This window comes from Sparus aurata, chromosome 1, assembly GCF_900880675.1.
Source record: "Sparus aurata chromosome 1, fSpaAur1.1, whole genome shotgun sequence".
NCBI lineage: Eukaryota > Metazoa > Chordata > Actinopteri > Spariformes > Sparidae > Sparus > Sparus aurata.
In genome coordinates, this window is record NC_044187.1 from 16,752,125 (window position 1) to 16,774,818 (window position 22,694).

Consider the following 22,694-nt stretch of genomic DNA (forward strand, 5'->3'; position numbering starts at 1 on the left):
GGGGAAGCCACGCTCCGGGGCGCCGCAGAGCTGGCAGTCCTGTCGGCACTCGGAGGAGCGCCGGGTGGGTGGAGCTGGAGCGGATTGAGTGGATTGAGCAGTGCTGCTCAGTTTGTCTTTGGAAAAAAAAAAAAAAAAAGCAGAGGAGAAGATATAGGCTACCTATGTATTTTTGATTCAATAAAAACTACATGAAATTGATTGTGTATCCATCTCTTATAGCCATAGACGGATTATCATGACCACGGGCCTACACACGCAAACTGTGCGCACGCAAAGGCTGTTACATTATTACATTGAATGTAATAATGTCCGCAAACGTAATGAACCTTAAACACCTACTAATACTACTGATCGTGCGTGCAAAATCCAGCTGCTGACCCTCCGCTCCGCTGTCACACAACGGATCCCCCGTCCGCGCTCCCTCTCTCTTATAATTGTTTGCCCGAAAAATAATTTCCATGAAGAAAACATCGCCTGACATTTAAATTTTAATTCCCATTGACAATACAAATCTCAAGAAATCTGGATGTATTGCTCATTTGTAAACACAACACTTATCAGTCTATAGGCAAGAATCTAAAGGTTTATTAATTCAATTCATTTCAAATTCGCTTTATTGGCATGAATGCCACAACAACAACATTGCTCCAAGCACCAAGAACCACGAAAATACCTAGCACAGTACCATTATACTTGCTGTGTGTGTGTTTATGTGAAATAATAATAATAATAATAATAATAATAATAATAATAATAATAATAACTTTGAACATTATCACAATTAAGTTATCAATCTGCGATGTGAAGAAAATGCAAACATTACAGACTTCTAACCATTTTCTAAAAGTGTCTGTATTTTAATTGAGAATAGTTTTTTATATAAATTACACAAAAGGAAAAGAAAATGTGATTTGTTTTACCTATTTCAGCCATAAGCGGTCATATTGACCGCACATCATTTCGCGGGATGTCATACATTGTCTCTCTTGTCTCTAACTTTGTTAGCGGTCTCCAGCTGTGCAACGTAACGCAACTTTATATGAGGAAGGACTAACACAAATAGCCTAATTGATTGTTATTTCTTCCACTTACAGAACTGTTTACGACTCGAAACAATGTTATTATATATGACGTTTCTGACCAAATGTCGCGGCTTCAAATGCATCAAATTCCCACATCCAGTTACGCAGGCAGCTGTCCAGGGTGCTGAACCAGGTGACAGACAAAGGCTGCACTCTGCGTTCTGATGTTTGCTGGGCAGATCTGTCCCCCTTGCTTTCTCATCCACTCTGTTGTGGGAGATCTCCCACAGAGCAAAAGAAATACACAATTTTTCTCTCTCGGCTGAACTCTGGCTTGAGCCCACTTCACCCAGGCGCGAGCCTGCAGCCCCCGCTCCTGCTGACAACAGACCGGGGGAGAAAACAGACATTCCTTTGCTCAGAACCCATATCAGGCTGTGTCTGAATATGTCCGAAGATCGGTATAACGCATTGGAGCAATTTTCATACAATTTCGGATATTTAGCATGATAAAATAATTTCAATTCAACACAGCCATTTGTCCAGCTGAAGCATAATGAGCGTTATGTCAATAAGATGAAGTAGGCTTGTTTTGCGGTTAATCAGCCACATGATCCGTTTTAACTCACAAAATAAAAAAGGATAAATGTGCAGCCTCCGTTTCCTTTCTGATTGTGTCCGTTCGGAATGGGGGGTTTTCGGAATGGAGGGGTTTCCCCAATAGACTTTTCGGAATGGCGGGGTCTTTGAAAAAAAGGGAAACCCCGCCATTACGATGAATTGAAGTCTATGTTCGGAACAGCGGGGTTTCGGAAAGGCGGGGCTCCAGGCTATAAAGCGGCCGGTGATTTTGTGACCCGCTGCAGGTGCGTGGGGTGTGGGAGAGAGAGAGACATTATAGCACTTTGTAGAGGGAGCTTTATAAAGTTCACTCCATTGACTTGTATTAGTTCACGGGGCTGAGCTGCCACATCCAATATGGGGGCAACGTCGACGTACGGTCCAGCTGATAACCTTCAGTTTATTACCGGGAATACTGACTGTAAAGTACCGTGTGTGTTTCATGGGTCTGACTGTGAGTCTGCAGTCTGACCCACCGTCACTGCCAGCAGCTCTTCAGAGCGGCTTCATTATGATCACCGTAAATGTTAGAGAATTTCGCACTGGAAAAAAAATGTGCGGCTGATTTAACCAAGCAAACGCGAACCATGGCTGGCTTGACCGCAGTACAGAACTGGACATGGTGGTGATTTCCCCGCTGTTTCTGAAAACATGTACCACAGTCTATGCTACCAACACAGCCTTCACACTCTCCTCTTGTCCCTTCTCTTGCTCCAGTGTCGAATAAGCACACCGCCGCCCCCTAACGTAGATGCGTAGCACGGTCGGTCAGACTGGGGGCTGAAGAAGAAGAGAGGCGAACACCTCTAATTTACAGGGCAAGATGGCGGCCGAGGCGCAGGGAGAACTTTTTCACTAACAGATGGAAATGGTTTTTTTCACCCTAAAAGTGGACTTTGCTCACTCAGAACAGTTGTCGCCTGTTATTTTTGTCGCCCTTTGGTAGAATAAGCAACCGTGGAGTGACTTCGACGCTTTTTTGAACTCTACCGTCAATTTGAAATTTCAACTCATATAGGAAGAAGTGGACTTTTACACGGTAGTGGACAGCTTGATAACAATGGCGGAGAAAAGACACAGAAATCAAGGTAACAAGGCATGCAAGTCGCTTTCATTCATTGAAGATTCAACTGAAAACGACATGGAAGTTGTGAAGACGGGAGACATGCACTCTTATGCCGGCAGCTCCGAGATGGAGGTGGGCGGCGGCCCGCGCCCGGATTCGGCGCCAAGTACCCCAGTTACAAAGAAAGGCAAAATTGAACCGACACTCTCCGAACTACAAGACAACATTGTGAGGTTGGTGGCGGAAAAGATAAAAGAAAACGCCGACAGTCTTGCATTACTGATAAAGAAAAACACTGACACCATTGAGGCCCTGAAGGAGACGTCAGAGTTCCTCTATAAAGAAGTCCAAGACGTGAAAATGGTTGTTGCAACGGTCAAGCAAGCCAGCGACGTTCATCAGAAAAGAATAACGGCCGCGGAAGACAAGATAAACGACATGGAGCGCTATCACAGGAGATGGAACCTGAGGCTGTACGGTCTGCCGGAGCAGGAAGGTGAGGACGTTAAACAGCGCATGGTAGACGTCTGCAGAGCAGTCATCCCGGACGCAGGAGGAGACCTACGCTTCCACATTGATGTGAGCCATAGGATTGGAAGAAAAGAGAGCGGCAAGACTCGACCGGTGATAACAAGATTCACATGCAGATCGACGAAAGAAATGTTGTGGAAAGCTGCAAAGGACTCTGGCTTTCTCAAGGCTAAGAAATTGAAATTCGGAGAAGATCTAACTACAAAAGACAAAGAAATACGCAACAAGCTGTGGCCACAAATCGAAGAGGCACGTAAGCAGGGGAAAAAAGCATTCTTTGTAGGGGCCAAAGCCATCATTGATGGCATAGAAATTAGAGTGTGAAACAGTAATACATGTTTAACATCTAAAACAAAGAAAAAGTTAAAATGATAATACCTTGCCTTACAGGTTACTCACTACCGTTCATTTGTTATTATATATGTTCATTGAAAGTATAGTATTACTCTTAAACCAGAGATTTCGAAGATATGGGCAATGTTATGGTTAAAGATACACAGTTTAATTTAGCCCATACTTGATTGTTCAGCTTACTAATATTTGGGGGTGAAAAGGGTCATTTCCATATTGTTTTGTTTTTGGAAAACTTCGAAACTATCTAGATAACCTAGTGTTTTTTTGATTCATATGTCTTTGTCATTTTGTTCATTTAATGTGAGGGGTATTCGAGAACAGACTAAGAGGAAGGCTGTTTTTTTGTTTTGTAAAAGCTTGAAAGCAGATTTTTATTTTCTACAAGAAACACATGCATTAGCTGCAGACTTAAATTTTTGGAAAAATCAGTGGGGTGATAATATTTGGATGGCTTATGGCAATAGTAATTCTGCTGGTGTAGCTATATTGAAAGGATCCTTTCAAGGAAAAATCCTCAAAAACATTGCTCATAACTCTGGAAGATGGTTAATTTTAGTTATTGAATTTATGAATGAAATTTTCATTCTGGGAAATACATATGGGTACAACAGCAGTCATAGAAACACAATCCTCTTTGAAGAATTTGAAGAAGAAATCACTGTCTTATTAAACTCCTTCATGAATGCTAAATTGATATTTGGAGGTGACTGGAATTGCATCAATGATCCCATAATTGACTGTCACCCACAAAGACCTTTGAGGAGCCCATGTGGAGAATTTAATAACCTATGTTTACAATTAAACTGTTGTGATATATGGAGATTAAGGAACCCATCTCAAATCCAGTTCACTTGGAATAACAAGGATTTATCAAAGAGATCCAGGATTGACTTTTGGCTTATCTCAAATGATTTAATAGATAAAGTAAAGGAAACCAAAATAGAACCTTCAATACTCACGGATCACAAAATTGTTTCGTTGACATTGTATATAAGGAACCTTCCAGTTAAAGGTAATTCTGACTACTGGAAATTAAACAATACACTTTTGTGTGATAAGTCTTTCAAAGAAAAAGTCATAGAATTCATACATGATAATTGGAAGAAAGCTCAAGAAGAGAAAATATATGGCAAACACTGGGAATATACAAAATTTTTGATTCGTAACATGGCAATTAAAAGGGGAAAGGAATTGGCTAAGGAAAAAAGAACTAAACAAGAGACTATTTTAAAGGATATAATTTCTATTTATGAAAATAACACACTCTCTCAGATTGAAATCAACAGGTTAGCTGAGCTACAATCTGATTTGGACAATATATATCAAAATATGGCACGTGGTGCATTTATCCGTTCCAGACGGAAATGGATGGAACACGGTGAAAAAAATACCAAATATTTTCATAATCTAGAAAAAATAAATGCTTCTGTGAATAACATGTATAAACTCAAAGTTGATCAGCAGATCTCTGAAAACCCTCAAAAAATTTCTAAAGCTGTGGAAGAGTTTTATAAAAACTTATATTCTGAACCAAATGACATTTATAGCCCATCTCATTTTTTTTCTTCTATATATAACAAGGCACGATGCACTGACCAAACGCAGAAAAAATTTTGTGATCAAGATTTATCCCTAAGAGAAATTGAAAATAATATTAGATGCTTAAAAGATAATAAATCCCCAGGGAACGATGGACTTACCAGCGAGTTTTATAAGGCATTCCAAGACCACATTTCTGAATTTTTATTATGTGTTTTTAAGGAGGCCATAGAAATCGGTAAACTTCCTGCAACAATGTGCCAAGGCCTAATCACCTTGATACCTAAGCCCAATAAAGATCGACTACAGATTGAGAATTGGCGACCAATAACTTTAATTAACAATGACGCAAAATTATTGTCTCACATCTTTGCAGAAAGATTAAAATTTTGTTTAGACACACTTATAGACGATGGTCAGTCTGGATTTATGCAAGGCAGACACATAAGCAACAATATTCGTCTGATCTTAGATTTGATTGACTACAATGAATACATCGCAGACAACAGTTATATATTATTCATAGACATATATAAAGCTTTTGACACTGTAAAGCATGAGTTCTTATCGGAGGTGTTAGATTTTTTTGGGTTTGGTCAGTACTTTAAAAGGGCAATACAAACTTTATATAGTCAGTGCAACAGCTCAGTTAAACTTCCATGGGGGACCACTCACAGGTTCAACATCTCTCGGGGTATAAAACAAGGAGATCCAGCAGCCCCTTTCTTGTTTCTTTTGGTCATGCAAACAATGGCCCTACATATATATAATGATTCCTTTCAAGGTATTCAAATTTTAGGTAAAGAAATTAAATGTTGCCAGCTGGCTGATGATACTGCTATCTTTTTAAAGGACGAAATGCAGATTAAGAAAATCATAAATTGTCTTAATCTGTTCTCTAAAGTGACAGGTCTAAGTCTAAACATTAAAAAGTGCACTCTTTTTCCTCTTAAAGATGGCAATATTCAATCAGAAGAAATTGAAGGTATTCCTGTTAAAGAGGAAGTAACATATTTAGGAATAAATATTTGTAAAAATCAAACAAACAGAATAGAATCAAACTTCCAAGCCCTTATTCCAAAAATTAAAAATAAATTTAACATGTGGCTCATGAGGGATTTATCACTCAAAGGTCGGGTACTTTTGTCCAAAACTGAAGGTTTATCACGTCTTGTTTATCCAGCGAAAGTATTAGATGTACCCAAATCAATTGAAAAACAAATAGATTCTACCTTATTCAACTTTCTATGGAGAAACAAGTCTCACTACCTAAAGAGGAGTGTGTTATGTAATTCAGACTGTCAAGGAGGATTAAATATGCTGGACTTTCATTCATCTAACATAGTCTTTAAGGTAAACTGGATTAAACATTACATCCAAAATAAAGATAAATTATGGTACTTATTTCCCAATCTTATTTTTGAAAAAATAGGTGGTATAGAATTTCTTCTCAAATGTGACTTTGACATAAATAAACTCCCGATTCGGCTATCTAATTTTCACAGGCAGGCGCTTTTATATTGGCTTCTTATATACAAACATAATTTCTCTCCCCACAAACACTTAATTTGGAACAATAAAAACATCAGATATAAAAATAAATCAATCTTTTTTGATAACTGGGTAAAAAACAAGATTCTGTTCATATCACAATTGCTCAATGAGAATGGTCAATTACTTTCATACGCAGAATTTTTAAAGACCTTTGGTATTCCAATACCGGCACGAGAATATTGTATAGTGTTTGATGCGATACCAACATGCTTCTTAAGACTATTACAAGGCAGCATTGTGGTTACTGAACAACCAATTTGGAAGACTGATATCCTGCTGAATGGCATCAATATTAAAGATAAAAAATGCAATAATAAATTGTTTAGACATATGTTGCAATGCTCTATTAATTCTCGTGCCAAAAGTTATTGGAATGGTCTTTTGGATGGAATTAATTGGAAATTGGTATGGACTTACTATAAAAAATATTTGATCAACAATAAGGTGAAAGATGTTCATTATAAAATGATACACCTAATTTACCCAACGAACCATTTTCTCAAAAAATACAGACCTGATCTCTCTGATTCCTGTGTATTCTGTAAAGCTGAGACAGAAACGATTGTACATTTATTTTTTGATTGTATCTATGTAAAGTTCTTCTGGATTGATGTTGAAAATATGTTTGAATTGCTATGTGGAATTAAGATCAGCCTGCAAAAAAGGGATGTTATTTTTCACTTTGGAGAAAAAGTTATGGACCAAAGTCATGTATTTTTGTTAAACCTTTTTATATCACTTGGACGATTTTATGTACATAAATGCAAATGGACTGAAAGAAAACCCAATATACACCAATTTAAAAATGAAATGAGGATATACTTTGATGCACTATCAGGACTAACGAACAGAAAGGCCATCCGGACTGTAGCTCTCTACAGAGCCTTAAGATCCTCTTTGTGAATTTTTATTTATCCACTATATCTTCTCCACAAAGCCTTTGGATCCTCTAATTGAGTTGAATATATGTACCCCATGTTCATTATTGTCTGTTTGTCATTGGTGATGAATTTAAATTAAAAAAAAAAAAAAAAAAAAAAAAAAAAAAAAAAAGAAGAAGAAGAGAGGCCGCTGAAGTCACTCTCCTGCGCCGCTTGGGATTGCGAATTCAAATTGAATTTTGGACCTTTTTTTGCGGGGGGAGGGCTTCAAAACGAAAAAGCAGTTTTCTTTGTCTTTGTGTAACAAAATGAGCAGTTTTGAAGAAGAAAATGAAAATGCAATCTGGATGATTTATTACTAATTTTATTTATGAGTCAAAAATGCAGCTCTGACTTTGAAATGAGAAAGCATTTCGGCTAATGCATTTTAATTTTCAAATTTGACATTTCAAATTGAATTTTGGTACCTATTTGCTGGGTCATCTTTTGAAAATTGTATCTTAAATGTCCTTTTCCTTATCATTTGAATTAAGTTACATAATAAGCAGTCTTGAAGAAGAAAATGAAAATGCAATTTGGATGATTTATTACTAATTTTATTTATGAGTCAAAAAATGCAGCTCTGACTTTGAAATGAAAAAGCATTTCTGCTAATGCATTTTAATTTTCAAATTTGACATTTCAAATTGAATTTTGGTACCTATTTGCTGGGCCATCTTTTGAATATTAAATCTTAAATGTCCTTTTCTTTATCATTTGAATTAAGTTACATAATAAGCAGTCTTGAAGAAGAAAATGAAAATGCAATTTGGATGATTTATTACTAATTTTATTTATGAGTCAAAAAATGCAGCTACATTCTTAAAATGAAAAAGCATTTCTGTAAATGCATTTTAATTTGAATTATGGTACAAATTCGCTTCCATACACACGTTTATTTTCAGTAATGTTTAATTTTTTTCAGAGATGAGTTTTTTCTGACAGTTTAATATTAATAGTAAGTTTGTTATTTATGTTCTAAAACTAAATGTTACTTTTTGTGAGTGTTTTTAGTGTGTCTGTTAAGAACATGGTGGCTTATGTTATGTTGGTAATTGTCATTTTTGTGCTGGTTTATAGTTTAACCATTAGTGAGGTAGCTGTTACATTTCGGAGCTCTTTTACCCCCCTCGAAACGCACCCTGTAGGAGTGACTTTCTCCATTTTGTATTTGTAGTTTTTAAATATAAGGTCTTCATATTGGACAATATATTCGCTGATACCAATATATCTGTCATAATATTGGATAAATAGATATAATAAATAGATAAAATTGGCCAACAAATAAGTCGGTCAGGCTCTACTATTTTGCACAATGCTCATTGAGTGTCCTTCAAGAAATTTAGATGGTAAAAAATTCCAAGTCTGAGAAACATGAGAAAACGCTGCCTGAATAAACTCAGTCCACTGCATACAATTTAAAGGTGTACTTACTCAATACTTTAATTCAGTTATAAAAGACAATTGTAGTATGTAGAGAAGTAAGATAACTGGATAAAATGGAATTGTAGAATTAGAAATGTCATAGTTATGGTTAAGAGTGTGTACATAGGTGTGTCGGGGCAGGGTGATGCTCGCGTTGGGCCATCCCCCTTGTTAAAAATTAACAAATCACCCACTGACTATATTCACTTACTATTTTTATAGTAAACATATTAATTTCTGTCTTTATGTAGTTTCCTGTCGTTGTTTGGTTAGACAGCTAAATTAGCCCACTTGATAAGGTGAGCTAATTTAGCCCACCTTATCAATTGGTTTAAAATACACACTTTTAACATGTGTTACAAAGGACAACTTCTCTCTGTGTATTTTTCCAGTTCTTTTCCACAAATTGTAAAGCTGTCACTTAACAAAAATCTGATTGGTCAGTTGCAATAATGGTCCTCGAGCAACATTTAGTATGATGTTAAAGGAACAACAGTAACAGAGCGCTTTGAGATCAACCTATTTCACAAAAATAGCATGGAAACAGAAAAGGGGATTCACCTGTCCAGAGTTGACAGCTGCATGCTGTGCTGAGCAGGTAAAGATCACCATGGTGACAAACTTGACCAACTCAGCCACAGTAGCAAAGTGCTGAGGAATTCCTGAGAATTATACAGAAAAAACTCCATTACTTAATGATGTCTGGATATCTAAGTTCGATTTATGCTTGCATTATGATAATAAAATGGTACATTAATGTGTCAGAAAAATTGTCACCTTACCCCCTGAAGAATCACAACCTTACCATGGTGTAGGGATTTGTGTGCCCCTGTGATCTTTGGAGCTATGTTGTCAAGGGCAATAGCTCCTTCTAGGGCCAAGACAAATCGGTCTCAAGGCAGGGACCAGACTAGGACCCAATGATTCGGCAGACACAGGGACAGAGTATCCCATCCAGGGAACACTGGGGCCCCTTCTTTGAACCAGACCTAGGAGGGAAGCTCACCGGCAAGTGTCAGGCTCAGCTAAGCTCAGCCCAAAAGAGCAACGTGGGAAAAAGGCCTCTCTTGGCATACCACCCGCATGAGAGAGAAATGGGGTAGGCAATGGTGTATTGGCTGACAGGCGAGGGCAGGCATCTGGGTGATCTGACGTCTGGCTTTGCAGACTGGCATTTCTTATGTGGGATGCCACCTCTTTTGCAAAAAGAGCTGCCGCTGGTGTGGGAGGTAGAGCAGTACTGACTAGACGTAGTTAGACTCACCTCCTGTTGGTTCTCAAACCAAACTCCTGTAGTGGGGGTCGACTATCCTTTTCCAGAGTTGCCCAGGATGACAGGCACCAGTCCTTAGTGGGAATACTCACAAGCCACCTGCTTACTGCCATGGTGTTGGAGTTCTTTCCTCTATATGATTACAGATTGCTGGGAGGAAGGCTCTGACTTTTGTTTGTGCTATTGCAGCAAACAGGAGTTCAGATTACCTGGCCCTCTTGGAGCCATTCGGTGGCATGCTAGAATGGTTTCTACCTGGGAACTCTATAGTTCTTCTTTGGGACATAAACGCTTACGTGGGCAACAATGGGGAAACCTGGAGGGTGGTGGTCGGGAGGAATGGCCATAACGAAAACTATTTTCAAGCATAAGGTGGTCCATAAGTGTACTTGGTACCAGGCCATCTTAGGCCAAAGATTGATGATCAACTTTGTGATCTTATCAGACCTGCGGCCATACAGTATGTCTTGGACACACAGATGAAGAGAGGAGCAGAGCTGTCTACTGATCACCACCTGGTGATGAGTTGGATCAGATGGCGATAGAAGCTGCAGGACAGACCTGGTAAATCGACACGAGTACCGTGGGTGTACTGGAAACTTCTGGCAGAGGCCCTAATCCATTGGTCCCAGGGGAGGTTGGGGACATGTAATCCAAATGAGCCATGTTCAAAGATTCCATTTTAGAGGCCAACTAGGAGCTGTGGTCAGATGGTCACTGGTACCTGTCCTGGCGACAATCTAAGAGGCCCATTAAACTATATAAGGAGGCCTTTCAAGGTAAGTTGGTCCAGGGGAAGTAGCAGACAGGTACTGGGAGGTGTGAAGGGTTGTCGCTTTGGTGGTTGCTGAAGCAAAAACTTTAGGTGTGGAAGGAGTTGGAGAGGCTATGAGAAGAACTTTCGTTTGGCCACAAGGAAGTTTTGGTAAACCATCCAGCAACGCAGAAAAAGGGAAGGCTTGGCTATTCAGTCGGCGAGAAGAACTGCTGACCTACAGCAAGCATTGTGCCAGACCATCGTGGTGAAGAGGGAGCTGAGCCGGAAGGTAAAGCTTTAGATTTACCAGTATGTATATGCTCCAACCCTCACCTATGGTCATGAGCTGGGGGTAGTCACTGAAAGAATGAGATTGCCAATAAAAGCTGCCAATACAATATTCCTCTGTAGAATGGCTGGGCTCAGTCTTAGAGGTAGAACGAAGACCTTAGACATCAGGAGGGAGTAGCACAGCTGCTCCTTTGTGTCGAATGGAGCCTTTTAAGGTGTATCAAGCATGACTAGGATAAGTGGACAACCATGGATGAATGGATTGATGGATTGATGGATTGATGGATTGATGGATTGATGGACCCTAACCCTAACCCTAACCCTGCACAATTATCATCATTAGGGTTAAGCTTTTCTTTAAAGTTTACCTGTGCTTGCCTTGGAGAGGAAGCCATGTTCAAAAATGTCCGAAATCCACTTCTGTAGTTCAGAGTCTTGTTGGACGTCGCTGTCATTCTTGTAGTAGTAGCCGAGCACTCCCTGCACAAACCTTTAAGGTTTAAATGTATTATTTAAAATACATTCCAAGTTGACATTTGCATATGCACTGCAGAAGCAAGACACTTTTTTGCTGTAAATAGACATCTCTTTCCATTGAATTGAATGGAGATCTTCCAGTCAACACATTATATCTCATCCATTTAAGCCATACACAAACAGAATTATAAAAATTACAAGTTGTGGTTTTAGGGGGAGTTACGTGTTGTTACTATTTCTTGGTAAACATCAGCAAGGCAAAGTGACTTCCTGGAGTGTCGTAGTTTCCTGGACTTTGACATTTTGTTGTGTTTTATTGAAGTATTACTAATAATTTGACCACACCGTTATACTGTATATTAGTTTAGGTTGGTTTACCTAATAAACTAGCAACTGAGTGCCTCACACACCATGTAATAGCGTATCACCACTGAAGACTACCATGCCACAGAAACTGGGGCAGCTCTGGGATGAGCGGAGTTGTGTAATGAAGGGAAGGCAACAGAATTGCAGAAGTGGTTATAAATGTCACAATGTTATGATTTACTTCCATGATGAACAACATGCCCAGTTTTAGATTTACACAACTGAAAATGCCTGAAATCATAGCCTACAGGATTTTGTTCATTTCAAGTGCTTCAGCAATCATCTGTCTTGCCTATGTTTTCAGTGCAACTATGCAGATTGGTGCAACAACTTGCAACTCTTGGCAGTACTGTCATCTGCTCTGGGATGCCTCTCTCAGTGGTTGTTGTGGTATGGCCCTTAAACATTAAACATGTTTGATTTTATGGGGGTGGTCACAATAAGCCTGTGAGCAGTTCAGGAGGCTTAAGACTAGATCTGTAAACACCTCACCAGATTATCTGTGCCAAACAGCATGTTTTGAAGGCCTAGGGTCATCAAAACATGGCTTAGTTCAAATAAATTAGAAACATTGTAAAAAATTGAAACAGTACTTGTGGATCATATCCCAAAGCTGGAGTCCATCATCCCTGTAGTAGAAGTTTGGCACATCCTGCAGTCCACGCTCAGCAATGTCATCTGGTAAACAGAGTGAGCTGTATGTCATCGAGGACATGGATCTCTTCAGGATTGTGAACATACCCTCTCCGCCAGAAGCTGCATACTAGGGAATAGTCAAATATGTGAGGGAAACAGTTAGTGACAAATAATGTAGATGATATTGAAAATAAAGAAATGTTTACATAATGGTCAACTGGACAGGTTGGTCGTTTCGTACATGTGTGAAAACTCCATTCTCAGATATCAGAAGAAGTCGAGCCAAGATGTTGATCTGCAGAGTGTAGCGAGTGTGAGGTATGAGGAGCTGAGGGAGAGAAGGAATTTTGCCAGTGAGAATATTATTTGTCAAGAAAGTCAAAGAGTGAAATAGAATAAAACTACAGTAGGTTCAGGATTCTCCCTCAAATTTACCTTGTACAGAGGATGCACCATGGGCACATTGCGCAGCAGTGACACTGCAAACACTTCAGCCAGCAGGTGAGCGCGCAGCAGGTGAACATTAAGTTCATGCATGTTAAAATCTGCACTTCTCACAAAGATCTTGGCCATCAACCAGTCGTACTCAGAATCAGTAGGAAAGAAGATGGGGTTGTCGTCTGCTGGAGTCTGCTTCAGCTGCAGTAGAAGGAAGAGGGATGAGGTTCATTCAGTTGATTTGATCCATCACCAGGACTGGTAGAGATGTTCGACTATTTACTACAGATTTGTTCTGCTTGGCAGGTTTGTCTTCTCATTCTGTTTCGCTATTTATTCCTTAAGGAGAAATTCATAATTTCATCAATATTTTAGTGTGATGTTAACATAATTGACTTGTGATGGGGTCAGACTAAACTGTCAGCCTGTCAAAACTGAAGGATAAAACGTTTATACATGGCTTGGGCTCAAGAAGGATGTAATAAACTGCCTTTCTTAGCAGAGAGAATTTATAGCTGCCATCAAAAAAACACTGTCAGCAAGTTGGATACTTCTGTTGCAGGGGGAATTTATGAACATCTTACAGTTTGAATAACATCATTACTCGCAACTCGCAAATAACAGCTTTATTATTGGCTATATTGACTGCTATTCTCACCTGAATTGCAACTGGCTTCAGCTGATTGTGAGGTGTTTGGTGCAAGAGGACCAGGGGAGCCATCAAGTACTGCTTCTTCCCGTTGATAGTGTTTGTTTCCACTCCATCCAAAAGTTTGTAGTCCACCAGGAATATGTTGCCTTTCTGTTGGAAATATAGGTGAGGTTCAGAAATGATTAAATGCAAATGCATACAGCATACCTGCCAACTGTGGACTGTCATAGTTCACTGCACAACACTGAAAAAAATTACAAAAAAGTGAGGAATAAATATGGGAAAACACAATCACAAACTGCAGTAACTCTAGTTCTTATAGACTGTCATGTTTTCTTGTCAGATTGTAGATCGCTAGCCAGTCACAGAGCACCACGCCGCGAGGTGCTTTTGACAGCTCAGTTGGCCACCGAAAGGAAGCAGACAGTGCTTCTGCCTCCTGCATGTCCTGCACTAGACAGGACACACATTTATATGAAGTGAAAAGTCTTGCACCAAGTTATGTGAAATTTGGAAGTGTAAGATTTGAGTGAGGCTGGGGATGAGTTACATATATTAGGCAGGGATGTTTGAACACGCTCGTCTTTGCCTCTGGGAGGTGTTGCCAGGTAACAGGAAGCGTGGGAGAAACGGTTATAAATATGGAGACTCCCATGAAAATTACATCACAGCAGTATTAGGGGCAAACAGTGAACATTTACCTTTTCATTACTTTTAACTTTATGTAGTTATGGTGTTTTGACATGCATTTGTCCTTTCCATTCAGTTGGTTTAGACTTGAAATAAGTCTTTGAGTGCCCTAATCAGTTGAATCACCTGTTGTAGTTGCTGAGAAGTTCACATGTTCCCATTCAAACATTTGTATGCTATGGGCGTCAATGTTTTCCCAAGCAAATTACTTGGGACACATTTAGGTAGCAAGTCGAGAATAACAACATGGAAATACCGACTCCCAATTTGCAATGGATTGCAGTATAATACAGCCATGATCAAGTTATTCACCTCCATTTCATCTTTCAACTTAGACACTCCAGGGGTAAACACCATGTCATCATCGAGAGGAAAGTTACTGGGCAGGGCAGTACAACGTCTGATCAAAATGGGGTTGACTCCATTTAGGAACTGGTAGCCGAAAAACGCATCATCCTTCCAATGTTCGTGAACATACTCTGGAAAAAAGAGATTAACCTCATTGAGTTTCATCTGAGTTTCATTGCTTTAACAATGTTATTAACTTAAGTGACTACTGCATGTGCAACAGAAAAATTGTTAACAATGTGTTCCACAAAAGTCAGAGTCAGACATGATTGAACACTGTGTCCTAAAAATCTTTTTAGGACACATAATACAATATAGTTTAAAAATCTGAATAAATATGGTTGAATGTATACTATTACACATACAGTATTGGGTCTTCCATTAAGCTACATGACAGTACAGTACCTGAAATTTTAGTTCTGTGCCAGAACACCTTATCGAGATGATACATATCAGTCCACTTCTTCTTGCAATTAGCCAACCCGTCCAGTTTCAGCTCTATCACCCTGGAATGTAAAAGCAAGTAGAGATGTAGTTGTTATACATTATACATTAAATTGTTTTTTATAAACAGATCAGGAGGCAGATAGAGGTGCATAGTTATATGGATAGATATCTGACAGAATTAGAGGAATTCACCCTGTGATTGCAGTGTAGGCAAACTGTATATTCTTGGTGAAGGAGAAGCGGACCTCACAAGGGAGAGAATGAGGGTCTTCTGCCTTAATGCAGTGGGGCATTCCATCCATATACACATCCCAGCTGGGAAGAAACAAAGAGTAAAGTGGAACTTTGAACAGTTAGATATCAGTGTATCTGCATTTTTAATTTAGAGTACGCAAGCATAATATACTTGACATGTTTTAATGCATTCAGTATTGCAATTTTGCAATAAATGGTATAATACAATTTAAAGGACATACTTTTAAAAAAACATTACATTTCTTTTTGGAGCTTGCAGAAAGGTGCAGAATAAAGTATCTCTTTCCCTTATAAACTGTGAATTACTAATTTTACAGTGTTGAGCTCCTAGTATTTCACAGCTCACTTTAGGGAACTATTGAGAGGCTCCACAATCTTTTATTGCTTTAAAAAAAGGTCCATTGACGTAAACGGAGATGATGCAACTCTCTCTACTCAAGGGCTCTGGTCACTATCAAGAGTCTTGGTAGTTGCCAGTTTGAGGCAAAAAAAATAAAAATTGTCTGATTGCTGCAGTATGCATCCAGTATGCCATGCTGCCCTTACATTAGCTAACAAGTGGCATTAACATTAACTAGCCTTGTTTGATGGAATGCCACATTTAGTGGCTAAATGTTATCACACATTTAATAAACCCTTTCAGGTAAATGTCAGTTGGTTTTGAATTAATCATCATATATCATGGACCAAAGGTGAAGGAGGTTTGGATGCATGTTAGTTTTGGGGTGCAGAAAACTGAAATGTGTGCAAACTCTGAATTCTTACCGATAGTCTTCCTCTCGCTGCTTCAGCTCTTGTTGTCGACTGTACCTGCCAAGATGACTGTTGTCTTCAAAGACTCTCAGAGCTTAAAGAAACAACCACAAGAGAGTTTAAACTTGTTGATATGTACAGTGTGTTGACTTGATTTAACTCCTTATAAATGTCCTTACAATTTAGCTTTCAACACTTTCTTGAATTCCTCATTAGGTTGAACAGTGTACAGGATTAGAATGTCAGACAGAACATTTCCACAAATCTGTTCCCTCTCTGAAGCAGTGCACATCGCTGTCAGTGATCCAGCGGTAGATGGGAAACGTGTAGGTGTCTCCCTCAGGGGATTTTACATCCACCTTGGCAGGGAACCAGGCATCTTCAGGGAAAAGTGGGAGACACTTTTTGTCGAGCTCTATTAGAACCAGCTTTCCGATGGAGACAGGGCAGGACACGGTAAAACTAGATGCCTAAGGTGAAGACGGAAAATGTTTGAAAACATCTAGGTAATGATAAAGCGTATCGTATTTGATGACCAAGAAGTCCAAGAGCAGGCACGTGCACACATAGGGCCCAAGGGGTGCTTGAGCCCCTGCCCTTTTGCCTTGTATTAAAAGTGTATGCACATATGAGATGAGACGTGACAGTGGAGTGACTTGAATCTTTGTGAGTTATAAATCCATTAACATAACTTTCTTGAAGGGGGCTAACAAGTCGCCTTCCACTTATTCAAAGTGCTTAAATATGAGTCATATTTCAGAAGACTGCCCATTTGTGCTTGTTAAGCTAACTGCTCGTTAATAATAATTAAGAATAATCTGACAGCTGTCTGTGTTGGCTGTTTATCTGCCACAAATCTTCTTCCAGATGTTGAGTTTACTGTGATTTTGCGGTTGTAAACATTGCTGTTCCTATTAACAGTCACAGTAGCAGTCACAGTAGTCATTTCTTGGTTTTGTCACATTTTTAGATGTGTAGCCTGTATTTCTAGTTCTCACTTGCCCTCCAATAAATAGCCTAATAATAGACCAGTGTTTCTTTGCTTTTTGAGAATTGCAGCTAAATTGCATGTCTTCCAAACCTCAGTATTATGATAATGTGACTAAACTCATGTTGACAATAATTTGTTGACACAAAAGAAATGGCAATTGCATAAAACTCAAGGCTACACAGGATACGCAGCTAAGTTGTTAGCTTTCTATAAGTGCTTTGTTCATTAATTTAACATTAATCTACATATTGTGTTATTCAGGCAAGAAAAAACATTTGGCACGCGCTGTGCATACTGCCCTATTCTGACTTTGAGCCCCTACCCTCCATAATCATGTGCACGTCCCTGTCCAAGAGGATGCACGAAATAAAACTTTACAGAAAATACCGGCTTATAAAGCTCAATATGGGAATTTCGAGGCATTTCTCGTTGTCATTGGCACCATAGGTTGAAGAGTTGCATTGCAGAAAATACCTTGTTGCAGTGCATATGAGTCTGAGTTGGTGAGGGTTTATATCAGCTTTTCTAAACTGGTATTAAATGTGCCTTTGTATGATCTCATATGGGCAGCATTGAGGAAGTGTTTTATACATTTAGAGAAGGATATTTGTGACTCACTGCCCCTTTGATGAAGGATAAAGGCCCTTTGGCCCACGTGCGGCAGCTCTCCCCATCTGTTCCCACCAGCTTAATGTAGACATTGTTAATAGTGGTGGCAAAGGCCCGACTTCCAGTGAATATGGTCACTTCATAATCCACCATTTTCATTCTGGAAAGCAGAAGATTCCTGGTGGAGGGAGAATAATAACCACTCTCAGCACTGATTAGGTTAATTGTAATTATACATGAACTTGAATTGAAAAAAACCCAAAAAAAAAAACACTTTCATATACTGATATCATAGCAACTAATGTGAAAATGACATTTTTCCATTTATCAAAGTAAGGTGTTACAAAGTGAAATAATTTCATGAAGCATATCTCTTACCTATTAACAACTTCCCCTTTTTCGATTAATCAGCTCACCGCTGATTCTATCTGGAGTGTTCAGTCAGTACCAATAAGTCAACTGTGCTGAGAATCATCTCTCCAAGTTTATACTCGTGGAAAAAAATTAATATCTTTTACATATAATAATAAGAATAATGGATTGGATTTGTATGGCGCTTTTCTAGGTACTCACAGCACCTTACAGGGTTCCAGATATACATATACACTATCCATTTGAAATAACATGAAACTTCAAGTTGCAGCAGTTTTGCTGAGGTAAATTATGCTGAAAGCAACTTTATCTGCAACTCTCCATACTGCCCTGCGACTGTTGCAGTTCAACAGTGTTTCTGGCTTTGAAACTGGCTTTCTTAACAATTTCTGATTTGATGTAGGTCTTTCTAATTGCAGCCAGAGCCCATCCCTTCCTACATGGAGTCTTGCTGTGTAGATAGGTCTACATGATAAAGATACTAAAGCTTTTAGTTTTGCTGCTTACATGTGCCACGATTTGCTGCAAGGTCTTAAAGAAACTCCAGTACCTCCAGAACTCTGTTGCTCGCCTGCTAACCCACTCCCTCTCCTGTGACAACATCACCCCCTGTCCTCCAGAACCTTTGCTGGCTCCCAACCCCACAATGGATACAATTCAAAATCCTTACTCACAAAGTCATCCATAACCAGGCCCCTTCCAACCCCACTCACCTGCTCCACCACCACACTTCTTCTTGCAGCCTTCGCTCCTCTGATGCCTAATCTTCTGTCTGCACCTCTCAGGACTAAGCACCGTACCTGGGACTTTTGAATAGCTGCCCCTCCCTCTGGGACTTTCCCCTACCTCATGTGAAACTGAAATAGAGCACCTCACCATGTTAGGCTCCTGGGAGGACAGGGAGGGGGGACTTGATGGTAATACTTTCTGGTGTCTTGATATTTTGGCATCTCCGCTGCAAACAGTTATACGAGCCTCCCCTGTTGATTTTTGGCGGTTATTGTGATTGCTACAATTATTAGCTTAATTAGGAACAGTTATGAACATAATAACGTTGTCGTCCATTGTCATTAGAACAAGTGTGATCATTGGTCAGCCTCGCCAATGACCTCTTGCCAAGATAAAGGGGAACAGTCTGCTTTCATTTCACTTATTGCCCAATATTCCCAAGACTACAAAAAACAGAAGCGGTTCAGGGACAGAGGGAGTTATTTCTCTGAACTGCTTCCCTTTTTTGTCGTCTTAGGAGTCTTGGGCAATGAGTGAACTCACTAGATCCTTTCTCTGATAAGGGAGGCAGTTCAGAAAAAGTACTTCCCCTTTCTCTGAGCTGCTACCCTTTTCCCCTCCTTAAAATTATAGTGCAGGTTTTTGAAGAATTTCCAAATATAAATTGAAGAATGGAATTTGAATGAGAAGTCTTCACTGAGTGACACAGGAGAGACAGAAACAAACTTATAGGTTATGTCTTTTACATATCCACTACCAGTTTGAGGAAGTAAATTCTACTTTAAGAAATTCCAGTCTCCATATCTGAGTACTGTGGAAGCAAATAATGTTTGCTCTCGCCAGTTTATTACCCACAATCAAGGGTTGTTCAAACAAGCTCCTTTCATTGTGTGCCGTTTCCTTCTCAAAGTTAAGTTATTTGCATATTACAGTAAAAGGAGACTAATATAGTCATGCTTCATTTGCTCACCCACATGCATTAAGTATCAGAACATTGTAACTGTACCAAAAACAAACACAGCAGCAGGCCACATGTATTAAAGGGGCTCTGTGTAACAATTTGCAGCAATCTACATGTACAAATAACTTTTTATCAGCCATATGTGACTGTGACATATGTTGACTGTTTAAGTTGTTTAATGCTGCTGGACTATGGATTTCTTTGTGAAGGAATTGGGTCATATTTCCTGCGACAGTCCGAAGGATGTGACTTTATGCATGTTTTAAAAGCCTCTATCCAATTGCGTGCAGAGGCATTCTAGTCTGCGCCCAGTAAAATAATAATCCTGAAAATGAACTGATGACATTTGCGATTTTGTGTGGTGATTCTCTGCGATTTATGTCACCTTACTGTAATGTTGACTGCTGACTGGAGCTGGATGGTTAATGTATTTTATTTCATGGAGACATTCAAAACTGGAGAGGGGAATAGAAGAGGGAAAATCACAGTCTCTGGTGAGAATTTAAACACAGGTGCACTCTCCTTGTGTGCTTGTAGCTTAAGACTAAAGTAGTAAAGTTATCTGGCTGTGGTGGATATACATTGTATTAGTAAAGGGAACACAAATTATATTCATCTTAAATTTAGTCTTGTTCACAAATTCCCTTTTCTGGGAGTTGCAATCAGAGTCTTGCAGGGGTCTTATTTTGCAAACCTGCACCTGCCATACTTAAAACCACATCCAACCCGTTTTCCGACAGAAGCACAAATTACATTCTGCACCCGAGCCGACCCGCTATAAATTACCGATGCCCAACCTGCAGCTGAAGGAAAATTAGATGCAGTTTTTGAAAATGAAAGTAAGCTAGCATGGGGAGTGGGAGTTCTGGGAGGGCGTGAGCACACATCAAGAAGCTCATGCTTATGCTTATCATTATCAATGAAGCTTATTATATATGCTTATCATTTTGAAATGCAGGCATATTTTGGTAAATGTGTCACTAATATGTAATAAATTTGTTTTTGCATGTGACGCCTTGAAAATGGCAAACTCAAAACCCGACCTGCGCTCTCCAGGCTTTTTTTTTTATGAAAAACAGCATGTTTTCAAATTTTGAACAATATGGATTATACAAGTTTGGCTTAAATATTTCAAACAATTCAGAACAAACTTCTCAATGCAGCAGCTTCATGTTGTGTTATTAATTATGAGCCACATTTTTCTCTTTTATAGAGGAAAAAAGCAGCACAGATGTTCTGAATAATTTCTTTATTATCATTATAGAGTTTCTATCTGAGTGTCTAAAGACAGGCAGGTGTTTTACAGAAACAACTGACTCATGGAGCACAGGACCAGGGCGGGAATATCTCTTTTTCTTGTGACATACTGCACTGAACATAGTATTTTTCCGTGTGATAAGAACATATAGATACAAATAACAACATATAGTAAATTTAGCAAAGCACAATTAATTTAACTCTATAGTGAAAATTAGTCATGAGGCACAGTTCAACTTCAAAAGCCTATCTTTCACACCGGTAATATAGTCAATTACATAACAACATTCATTTTGATTGATTAGATGTCTTGTATATTCATTATACAGGGGCTGTGGCTCAGGGATAGAGCGGGTGTCTTCTTGTTGGAAGGTCGTTGGTTCGATTCCCCTGGTCTGCATGTCAAAGTGTCCTTGAGCAAGATACTGAACCCTAAACTGCTCCTGATCCACTGGTTGGCACCTTGCAGGGTATCCACTGCCATCAGTGTATGTATGAATTACTGTAAGTGACTTTGAACAAAATATGTTAAAGGCCCTAAAATGTAAATTAACAACATATGTTTTATACTGTGGATTAAAGAGCACATTTTTAGCACAAATAAATCAAGTGGCCTGTATGAAAAGCATCACATGCATGGAAGGGGGACTTGATTGTAATACTTTCTGCTGTCTTGATATTTTGGCATCAAGTTTGTTGGACAGTCTTGACGATGACCTATTACCGAGTTAAAGGGGAACAGTCTGCTTTCAGTTCACTCATTCCCAAGACTACAAAAAATGGACGCGGTTCAGAGACAAATGGATTTATTTCTCTGAACTGCTTCCCCTTTTTGTCATTTTAGGAGTCTTGGGCACTGAGTGAACTCACTAGATCCTTTCTCTGAAAGGGGAGGCAGTTTAGAAAAAGAACTTCCTCTTTCTCTGAACTGCTTCCCTTTTACCTTCTTAAATTTGGAGTGCGGGTTTTCAAAGAATTTCCAAATATAAATTGAAGACTGGAATTTGACTAAGTAATCTACATTTAGTGACACAGCAGAGACAGAAACAATAGTGTCAGCACCACTTCGAAAACAACTCTCAGCTGAGTTTACCAATATACTTAGACAAGAAACAATGAAGATTAAAACCCCCATGAAATGAAGGTTATGTCTATATCCACTACCTGTTTGGTTGAAGTAGCATAAAACTTCCAGTTGAAGGCGGTTTGAGGAAGTAAATTCTACTTAAAGAAATTCCAGTCTCCATATCTGAGTACTGTGGAAACAAATAATGTTTGCTCTCGCCAATTTATTACCCACAATAAGGGTTGTTCAAACAAGCTCCATTCTTTGTGTGCCGTTTCCTTGAATATTCCT

At 39.1% G+C, this 22,694-nt stretch overlaps 2 protein-coding genes across 2 annotated transcripts in view; both read right to left on the reverse strand.

The window, feature by feature from the left end:
• Positions 1-11,837, reverse strand: part of LOC115582692 (arachidonate 15-lipoxygenase B-like) — a 27,937-nt gene extending 16,100 nt beyond the window's left edge. Inside the window, exons 1-2 of the mRNA XM_030418810.1 lie at positions 11,725-11,837; positions 9,597-9,697 (exon numbers count right to left, since the gene is read on the reverse strand). Coding sequence (XP_030274670.1) covers positions 9,597-9,619 — 23 coding nt within the window. The 5' untranslated portion in view covers positions 9,620-9,697; positions 11,725-11,837. The remainder of the gene's footprint in view (positions 1-9,596; positions 9,698-11,724) is intronic.
• LOC115582684 (arachidonate 15-lipoxygenase B-like) lies at positions 9,705-19,454 on the reverse strand. The gene is made up of 11 exons (XM_030418799.1): positions 19,104-19,454; positions 18,028-18,196; positions 16,431-16,512; positions 15,603-15,725; positions 15,369-15,469; positions 14,928-15,094; positions 13,932-14,075; positions 13,271-13,474; positions 13,077-13,163; positions 12,793-12,962; positions 9,705-11,846 (listed from the first exon to the last, which is right to left on the reverse strand). The coding sequence occupies exons 4-11, from the start codon at positions 15,710-15,712 to the stop codon at positions 11,714-11,716; spliced, it is 1,116 nt and encodes a 371-aa protein (XP_030274659.1). The 5' UTR covers positions 15,713-15,725; positions 16,431-16,512; positions 18,028-18,196; positions 19,104-19,454; the 3' UTR covers positions 9,705-11,713.
• Positions 19,455-22,694: the final 3,240 nt, after the last annotated feature.